The sequence below is a fragment of the Marmota marmota genome, unplaced genomic scaffold (assembly GCF_001458135.2).
Source record: "Marmota marmota marmota unplaced genomic scaffold, marMar, whole genome shotgun sequence".
Lineage (NCBI taxonomy): Eukaryota > Metazoa > Chordata > Mammalia > Rodentia > Sciuridae > Marmota > Marmota marmota.
This window is the reverse complement of record NW_026000026.1, coordinates 83,551,132-83,561,275: the sequence shown is the minus strand read 5'-3', so window position 1 is coordinate 83,561,275 and position 10,144 is coordinate 83,551,132. Positions and strand designations below refer to the sequence as shown.

The 10,144-nt window shown below is 39.5% G+C and overlaps 1 protein-coding gene across 1 annotated transcript; it reads right to left on the bottom strand.

The window, feature by feature from the left end:
- Positions 1 to 472: 472 nt before the first annotated feature.
- Positions 473 to 6,419, bottom strand: LOC125619129 (sperm motility kinase-like). The gene has a single exon (XM_048811816.1). It carries the CDS (start codon positions 2,007 to 2,009, stop codon positions 1,302 to 1,304), a length of 708 nt encoding a protein of 235 aa, XP_048667773.1. The 5' UTR covers positions 2,010 to 6,419; the 3' UTR covers positions 473 to 1,301.
- Between the last annotated feature and the right edge of the window lie 3,725 nt (positions 6,420 to 10,144).

The following is a 10,144-nucleotide window of genomic DNA, read 5'->3' as shown; positions in this document are numbered from 1 at the left end:
TGGAACCAAAAGCCATGTGAGTGGAATCAAGTACTATGAAGCCTTTTGAATCTGTTTTTTTCCTTTAGCATAAAGTATTTGATTTTCTTCCATGTTTGTTTATACCAGACTTCATGTTATTGCCGAGAAGCATTTTACAGAAGCATTTTACAGTATGGACATACCATGGTTTGCTTATCCATTCGACAGCTAAATGACAATTGAATTGTTTCCAGATTGAGGTGATTACAAATAAAGCAACTATAAACATTTATTTTGAACAATACTTTAAAAATATTAAGAAATGCCTCAGGAGAATGGGAGAAAGGACAGAGGAGCAGGGCAGGGGGAGTGTCCCAGGGGAGCAGTCTGATGTCTTCTGCAGGTGGGGACAGGCAGAGGAGACTCGTGTTGTCCAGGTGGATGCAGAAGTGCTCTGGGCTGGAACCCGTGCAGAGAAACCTAAGGTAGTGAGGACATCTTGCTCCTGTAGCTGTTCAGAGTCCACATGACTGAGGTCCAGACAAGGTGTCAGGATCCACAGAGAACAGGGTCCTCTGGCTGCCCCCTGGTATTGTCTGGTCAGCTCTCCCCTTCATTGGAGCCTCACTTCATGAATCTGGCAGGGTTCTGCCCTCTTACATTGGAGCCACCCCATTGCTGACACGTAGTATGCAACAGCACAGTTGTCGGACACAGGTAGCAATCCCCCGAGTTACCCGCTTCCAGAGCTTTCTGCTGGTGTGGAGTTGCCCAGAGTCAGACTGGGAGGCTAATCCAGGTGTGGGGGTTCTTGCAGGCGGGAAGTGGAAGTGAATAGGCGGCTGGCTGGCCCCCCTGGTATGCTTCTGCCCTAAGCGTTTGGCCTCCTCAGGCAGAGGAAGCTCACAGGGCAAGGAGAAGGTGTGAAGGGCAGGCTCACTGGGGCTCCTTATTGGGAGGACAGGGGAATGGGAAGAATCCAGGGGACATGGCTGAGGCTTAACCATGGGAGGCACAGGCTTCCCCTGGAACATGAAGCCCTTCCCCTGGTTTTTCTGGTGCTGGAGTAAGAGGTAGGTAGCCATGGCTCCATTGAACTTTCTCTTGGCCAGGGACACCCAGGTCTTGCGTAGATCATAACCCATATCAAACATTATGGTCAGTATTTCGGGGTCTGGGTGTTTGAGGAGTGCCTCATGATGAGGGGGTAAATGCCGCTCACCCTGCATCAGCCATATGTGCCGAAGGATCTGCTTGGCTGTGGGCTGCTTCCTGGGGTCCAGGGTCAGCATTTGGTAAATGAGCATCCGTGCTGCCAGAGAAACGTGGGGAGGGTCACCCTACAATCCCAGCACGATCTGCCGCATGGTCTCCTTACGGGTGGATCCCATAAATGGGAGCTTCCCTGTCAACATAAAATACAGAGTGACGCCCAGGCTCCAGATGTCCACTGGGGGGCCCTCATATGCTTGCCTCTGGATAATTTCGGGGGCAATGTGTGAGAGAGTGCCCCAGGACTCCTTCAGTTTCTGGCCGGGTGTGACCCAGGTGCTGAAGCCAAAATCGATAAGTTTGATGTGACCTTTGGCGTCCAGCATGATGTTCTTTGGCTTCAGGTCTCGGTGCACCATGCCCTTGTCATGGCAGTAGGCTATGGCACACACTACCTCCCGGAACAGTCTGCGCGCCTCTTCCTCCTGCATGCCACCCAGCGGGATTTGGTCCAATAGCTGGCCCCCACCTGCGTGCTCCATCACCAGGTAGATATTTCTGCGGGTCTCAATGACCTGAAATAACTGGATTATGTTGGGATGCTCCAGGCTCCTCATCATATCCGGTTCGGAGAGGACCTGGAGTTTCTGCCCTTTCTTCTGCAGGACTTTCACTGCCACCTGAGCCCCAGTGAGGCAATGGCGGGCTAGTTTGATCTGGCCAAACCCACCATGCCCAATGTCCCTCAAGACCTCATACTGGTCCCTCAGGACTGTAGTCTTGCAGGAGCTGGGCCCCTGCCCCACTCTACTACTCTCACTACTCTGGCTATCCATCCTAAGCAGGAACACCAACTAAGGATGCTAGCTTAAAAAAAAATAACAGACTAAAACAACAAACCCAAATCAAAAACAAAAACAAGACAAAACAACAAACCCAAATCAAAGAACCAATATCCAAAGACCACCACCAACAACTGCCAACCACCAACCACCAAACGCGCTAACTATCTGGGAGTCCGACAGGTCACCACCAAGAGCTTCCTGTACTTGTGGACAAAAACTCAGCCAAAGCCACTCTCTTATATACCTACATTTTGACACTTGCTCACAATGGCTCATTGTGACATCAGAGGAAGCAATGGCCCAGGCATGCCTGGCCATAACTCCCAGTGGTCATTTCCTTTTTGGGCCTCCAGAACTGCTTTCATTTTCAGAATAGGAATAAGGAGCTCCAGACTTTTTTTTTTTTTTTTTTTTTTTTTTGCTTTATTGGGTAATGGAGACTGATATATACTTGTTTAGAAATTAGTATTTCTACAGAAGTTCAATGTACTTTTCATTTTCATTTGAAAAATCTCTAATAACTCTGACTTTGTAAGATATCTACACTCAAGATATTCAATTCCTTTTTTCTTCCAACTTCTAATAACTGCTGTTTAAAGGTTGGTAGTGCTTCAGTCACATGTGATACTGTGACAAAATTTTCTGTTCCCTAAGACACCACATAGCACCTATGGGGGTTAGATGGGGAAAAGTTTCTCATAATTTCTCCATACAATCCTACACACAATGCATATGCATTCCAAGGTGACACTAGTAATTGATGGGGATGGGTAGAGATGCACAAGAACAGCATTTTGTGGTACTGATGCTGAGGGAAACTGACTGGTCCAGAAGCATCAAGCAGCAGTCAAGGGGAAGAACTCCAAATTTTATTTTATAGCAGTGGGCCCAGAGGAAAACAAAACTACAAATTCTGAGCCCCTATGCCCAGTTTTTTTTTACAATATTTATAGGTATCTAGTGTCATAAATTTTCTAGTCTACCTGACATAGAATTGTGCAAGTGGTTTCTAGAGGTAGCATGTTTACAGAAGCAGAGTGTGATTTGGGGAAGAATTGGCTCCTCTTACAAGGCCTTTCATAAATCTCTAGTTTTGAGCCCAGAGCCTTCATAGGTTCATTTACACTTCAAAAGGGAGGAGGCCAACTACCAGGAGAAGTTATCTACAATGCAGAAGGTAGGGACCCATGGTCCATCAGGATTCCTGAAGAAAGGCTGGGGGGTGGGGTGGGACATTGGTTTATTACAATAACATTTTTATAATTTCATTTAATAAACAAGTCTGGTTTTGTCATCACCCTGGAGTTATGTGGCTCTAGGTTCACATTGGAGGTGGTTCTCCATCTCATGGTAAAGGGATGCCCAGGGACACTGCACAGACATATCCCTAGGACATCCATAAAATCAAAAGGATGGAAATTCAAATATTTTACATAGAAAATCTATTAGATAGGAAAGAAGATAATCAGGATATAAGGCACAGTGGATCAGTAGCCTTCCCTTCTCTCCTTATAAAGTCACATGTCTCACTGAAACAACAGCTTGCCCTATTCTCTTATGACCCCATCTTAGGTGATTACATCATAATATTGCTATTTCTGAAAAAAAGGCCTTATTCCTAGGTGCAGGATTAGAACCTATACAACGGCTCTGAGATATATAATTAAATCATAACTTGCTCCATTCCAATTTTTCTAAGAGCTTTTATCCATAGTTGTGGAATTTTGTCATACATCCACCCATTCAATCATCTGACGTCCTGGGCTCATGAATGAAGCGCCTATCTTTAGCGGGTATGGTCTTGCCAAGTCTTGATGCCCATGACCCACTAATCCTTCTCTTGGTCACCTCTTAACAATTCTACCAGCCAACATCAGCACACTGAGGACAAAGCTGCCAATACACGAACCCTCTTTGAGGGAAGGAGGGGGACACTATTTCCTTAAAAAGCTGTTGATGTCTTCAGGGTCTGTCATAATTAATATTCCATTTAATACTTGATGTTGAAAATTTGTCTCTTCTTTCCTTCATTGATGTTATTAAAAATTTGTGAATTTTATTAATCATTTCAAGCAAGCAGCTCTTTGTCTCCTTGATTTCTTCCATTGTCTCTAATTAATTTAATTAATCTCTGCTCTGATCTACATTAATTCTTTCTTCTGCTTCATTTTGGTTTATTTGCTCCTCAAACACCCTGCCCTCAACACCCAAGATTTCTCAGGTGGTAAAAATGATTATTAAATTGTGCCTACTCCTCATTTCTAATGTGGTTTTAATGCTATTAATTTCCAAGTACTGCTTTAGATGTGTTCTGCAAATTTTTAAATATTTTTCACTAGGTTCAGTGTCTATTTTATTTTCTTGGGAAATTTCTTGACTAATAGAATATTTAGAATTATGTTTTTTTCCCAAGGTTTTGGAAGTTTTCTTTTATCTTACTGTTTTCTAGTTTGAGTTTTTCGTGGTGAAAGAACACACTGAGTATAATTTCAATTTAGCAACTTTGCTTCATGGTGTGGGTAATGGTTTATATTGACTTTTTTTTCTTCAATGGGTTATAGAGACTGATATTTACTTGTTTAAAAATTAAAATTTGTACAATAATTCAATGGACTTGTCATTGGGAGTCTAATTTTTAAAAATAAATTTGGGCTTTGGAAGGCCTCATCATATCTACACTTGAGGTATTCAATTCCTTTTTATTCCTAATAATTGGTGTCAAAAAGATGGGAGCATCTCACTCATATCGCATACCAAAATGCTCTGTTGCCTAAGACATTGTAGAGCACATTCTTAATACCAATGGTATTGAGACGAAGGAAGGATTTATCTTAATTTCCCCATATTGCCCTCGTGTGATTTCTCATTATAAGCTGGTTTCAGAGGTCTCAGTTTTTGGTCAGCTGGCTCCATTCCTTGGGGATTGAGAGTGAAGCAGGACATCATGGTGGAAGAGTGTGGCAGAGGGAAGTTTTCACATGATGATCAGTAAGCAGAGCCATAGGATCTTCAAGCATGTGTTTAAGAACTCTTACCCAAACTCTGAGGTCACAATGTAACAAAGATTTGCTCTATTTCTTGTAATATTTGTATAACTTTACATTTTAGCTCATAAATCCATTTAGAGATAATTCTTGAATAAGGTTTAGTGTGAAGATCAAGGATTTTAATGCTTGGGAATTTTTAAATTTTTTTTGTAGCATATCGATATTCAGTTGTTCTTACACTCTTTTTTTGGAAAGGATATCTTTTCTTCCTTGAATTATCTTTACACCTCTAGCAAGAAGCAATTAACACCACACATGTGGGTCTATTTTTGGACTCCATTACAGTACATGTGTGTGCTTTTCTCTAGTACCATGCATCAGTTTTCTAGGATTCTGTAATCCAATAGTATCAGTTTTTCAATTGTGTTCTCACCTTCCAAAATTGTTTCATCTATTCTTGTTCTCTCATGTTTCTAAAAGGGAAAAAAATGCTTGTTAATTACTACTATGAAAATTTTTTATTTTCTCTGGGAATATTGATTGGAATTTTGTTGAATTCATATATAAATGTGCAAAAAATTGAGATAATTAAAAATATCAAGTCTTCCAATCCATAACCCTTTTATATATCATTCTATTATTTATTTACTTGCTCAATTTCCTCAATGTTTTGTACAATATATTCAGATTTTGCACATATTTAGTTAAGATTTATTTCTAAGTATTTCATGGAGTTTTTAGTGATATTATAAACAATATCTTTTTTGGGGGGAGGGTGGGCATGGGGAATTGAATCCAATAGTGTTCTAATACTGAGCTACATCTGAGCCATTTTTATTCTTTATTTTGAGACAAGGTGCTGCTATGTTGTCAAGTCTGGCCTTGAACTTGTTATCCCTCCTGAGTTGCTGAGATTACAGGCATGCACCACTAGGCCTTTATTTAAAATAATACTTTACAAAGGTTAATTTCAACTTTAATTTATTTTTATGTAAATGTTCTTGTAGCCTATGAACTTGCTTGTGTACTTTCTTCCTCAGCTTCCCCAGTCACTGGATTACTGAAATGTACTCCCATGCCTGGCTTTTGTGTTTATTAGAAGGGGTTTAACTACAAGTTGAACTGTTTGAAGAAAATACACAGAACCAATCTTATTATCTCATTCTTCTTGAATATATTTTGGCAGTTTGTGTCTTTCAGGTGATTTGTTCCTTTGCAAACTTGCTGAATTTATGGTCATAGACTAGTTCACAAGGTCCCTTATCATCCTTTCATGGCCACTCTTTCATTACTAATAATTTCATTGTTTTTGCAGTGCTGGGGATTGAACTCAGGACCTTGAGCATGGTAAGTACATACTCTACCACTGAGCTACGTCTCCAGCTCATTCCTGATATTTTTAATTTGTGTCTTTCTTGTTTCCTTTGTCAATTTGATTCATTTTTTCAATTAATTGCTTTTGCTTTTGTTGATTTTTTTTCTTTTTGCTCTAATTCTTTCATTCTGGGTTTCATTGATTTCTGCATTTATTTTATTTTCCCTTCCTTATGTTGCTTTTGGTTTATTTTATTTTTTGTAGTGCTGGTCTAATGACGCTGAATTTTTTTGTTTTGTTTTCGTATATCTTGTCTTTATCTCTTCTTTTTTGTTCATTTGTTTTTGTTTTTAAATAAAATTCACAAAATAAAATGTAGTGGCATTTAGTACACTTGCAATTTTGTAGGATCATCATCTCTCTCTAGTTCCAACATATTTTAATCACCCTTACAGAAAGTGTTAAAACCATTAAGAAGTCACCTTCCATTTCCTCTCCACATAACCCATGCAGAGCTCTAGTCCAACATCTGTCTCTATGGATTTATATTTTTATGGTGTTCCATATGAATGGGATCATAGCTTCTTTCACAAAGCATATAGTTTTCAAAGTTCATTCATATTGTAGTAGGTGTGAGTACTTTAATCTTTTTTATGCTTAAATAATATTCTATTGTATAGATATGTCACATTTTTTAAATTCATTTTTCAACTGTTTTTACCTCTTTCCTACTGTATAAAGTGCTTGTTATGGTTTGGATATGAGGTGTTCACCCAAAAGCTCATGTGTTGGACAATGCAGGCATGTTCAGAGGTGAAATGATTAGATTATGAGAGCGACACCTACATAGATACAATAATCCATTTGATGGATTAATAATTAAATGGATTATTGGGTAGTAACTGTAGGCACATGGGGCATGGCAGGAAGAGGTCACCTGGGGCATGCCCTTAGGAATTATATTTGTCCCCAGCTCATTGTCTCCCTCCACTTCCTGGCTCCTGTGAGCTAAAAAGCTCTCTTCCACCACACACACACACTCTGCCATGATGTTTAGTCTCATCTTGGGCCCAAAGCAGTGGAATTGGCCAACTATAGACTAAGACCTCTGAAACTGTAAGCTCAAAATAAAAATTTTCTCCTTCATATTATTCTTGTTAGGTTTGTGGTTATAGGAATGAAAAACTGACTAGCAATGCTGAATTGAACATTCATCTGCAAACGTTTGTTTGATTCCCTTTCAGTTACACCTAAGAACAGAACTGCTGGTTCATATGGTAAAACTAAGTTTAACTTTTTGAGAAACCATCCAACCAATTACCATAGCAGCTGTGCCATTTTACATTTCTACCAGCAAAATACAAATATTCCAGCTTTTTTCCATATCCTCTCCAATACTTGTTATTTTCTGATTTTTTTTAAAAAAATATAACAAAGTAGTAAATGTGATGTAATCTCTCATTGTGGTTTTGGTTTGCAATTCCCTAGTGACTAATGATGTTTAGTATCTTTCCTTGTAATGTTGATCATTTCTATGTCTTGTATGGAAAAATGACTATTCAAATTTTTGTCCATTTTTAAATTAAATTCTTTGTCTTTTTGTTCTTGAGTTGCATGCTATCAGTTTCATTCCTTTCAACATGTTTATATAGAGAAATATAATATAGAAGTATGCAGAGATATAGATAGACACCGATATAGATGCACATATCCTGTGTTATATTTTCATTCTCTCAATGGTGTCCTTAGATTCAATTTTGATAAAATCTAATTTATTCCTTTTTTTCCTTTCCTTACATGTACTTTGATGATACAGCTAAGAAATCATCTACTAGTTCAAGATCTTGAATATTATCTATGATTTATTCTAAGAGTTTGAGTTTTACCTTTTATATTCATTCCTTTGATTCATTTTTGAGTTAATTTTTGTATATTGTGAAAAGTAAGGTCCAACTTCATTCTTTTGCATTTAGATACCCAGTGTACTTAGTATCGTTTATTGAAACAAACATTATTTTATCATTAAATGAGGAAAAGTTTGTTTCAAGGCTTATGGTTTCAGAAGTCTTAGTCCATGGAAGGCTATCTCCATTCCTTGGGGCTTGAGGTGAGGCAGAACATCATGGATGAAGAGTGTACATATGAAGCAGTTCACAGGGTGATCAGCAAGCAGAGAGAGATAATTTTCCCTACCAGATACAAAATATATACCCCCAAATCATGCCCCCAATGTCTCACCTCCTCCAGCCACACCCTATCAGCCTTCAGTTATAAGTCATTTAGTTCATATCAGGGAATTAAATCACTGATTAAGTTTAGACACTCACAACTCCATGATTTTTTCTCTAAACCTTCTTGCATTGTCTTAAACGTTAGCTTTGGGGGGATATTACATCTAACCTATAACATTCCACTCCTGGCCCTCAGAAACTCACAACCTTCTCAACAACACAAAATATACTTTGTCATTTCCCAGAGTGCTCACAGTCTCAACAGTTCCAATATTTCTCAAAGTTCAAGTCCAGTGTCTTCTCTGAAGCTCAAGGCAATCTCTCATTATGAGCTTCTGTAAAATTAAAGCAATTTAAACATATTCAATATATAAAGATACAGAATAAACATTTCCATTCACAAAATTAGGGGCATGGAAAGAATGCATAGGACCAAAGCAAGACCAAAATCCAGCTGTACAAACAAATCTTGTAGCTCTATGTCTCCCATCTGGGGTACTTGCTTGTCTCTGGTCAATTCCTGAAGTTTTCCTAGGACAATGTCCCATGTTACTGGCATTTTTTAATCTCTGTTGGCGGAGGTCTCCACTGAAGCTCTAGCTTCCTCCTCAAATTTCCATACCTTGCCTTCTTAGGGAGAGCCCTCAGGGACTCAAGTTCTGCAGCACTTTTGTTGGCTTCCAAGGCCTTCCTTTGTAATCCTGGTGGAAGCCTTCATGACCCCTTAACTCCAACATCATGCATTCCTGTAGAACCAGCACCAGATGGTTGATGCCAGGGTCTGCCACCATCTTGAGCAGTTTCCAAGTCTCCACAGACCCTGGGTGAAGTGTTCTCTGAGTGCCTATACAGCTGAGCATGTTGAACAACCTTACTAGGCCCCCTTGTCCAAGAAGGGTGCCTCACTGGTCTCTTCTCAAGAGAATTTTCACCTTTACTTCCTTGAACTTGAGATGGGTGTGGTCTTGCCAGCTCCTGAGTTGCCCTCAAGCCAATTATTGTCTCTGGGCAAAGTCTTTAGTATTTCTTCAGTGGTGGTAATGTTTTTAACAACTACAACTTCCTTAGACCCAGTTTTAGTCCCAACTTTCAAGTTCACTTTTTCCAAATCTTTCTGCTCTGCTTTTTGCTCCTGATCATCACAATAAAGTTGGCTAAAAGCCACCAGCAATATATATATCCATGCCACTGCCTAACTGCTATGCTGCCTAGAAATTTCTTCTACCAGATTAAGACGACCATTGCTTTTAAAATTAGCCTCACAGGAAGTCTCAGGACATGGACAAAATGCAGGCAACTTCTCAAACAGAACATAACATGAATTGTCTCTACTGCAAATTCCAATGGAGTCCTCCTTTTTTTGAATCCTCTTGAGCCCTGTCTTCACTGACCATGGTCCTATTGCCATTCTGGTCTTCTGAGCTACCACCAGGATTGGCCATTAACCTCTACTTACAACAGTCTAAAGTATTTCCAGATTGTATTGCTAAACATCTCAAAATTTCTCCCACCAATTCCAAAAACTCAAAAATCTTTTGAATCACATGATGAGTTTCATTGCATCAATGACCGTACTCTTCAGTAACAATTTCT

Coding starts and splice junctions, on each gene's coding strand:
- LOC125619129 (XM_048811816.1), bottom strand. CDS start 2,009: ATGGATAGCCAGAGTAGTGAGAGTAGTAGAGTGGGGCAGGGGCCCAGC.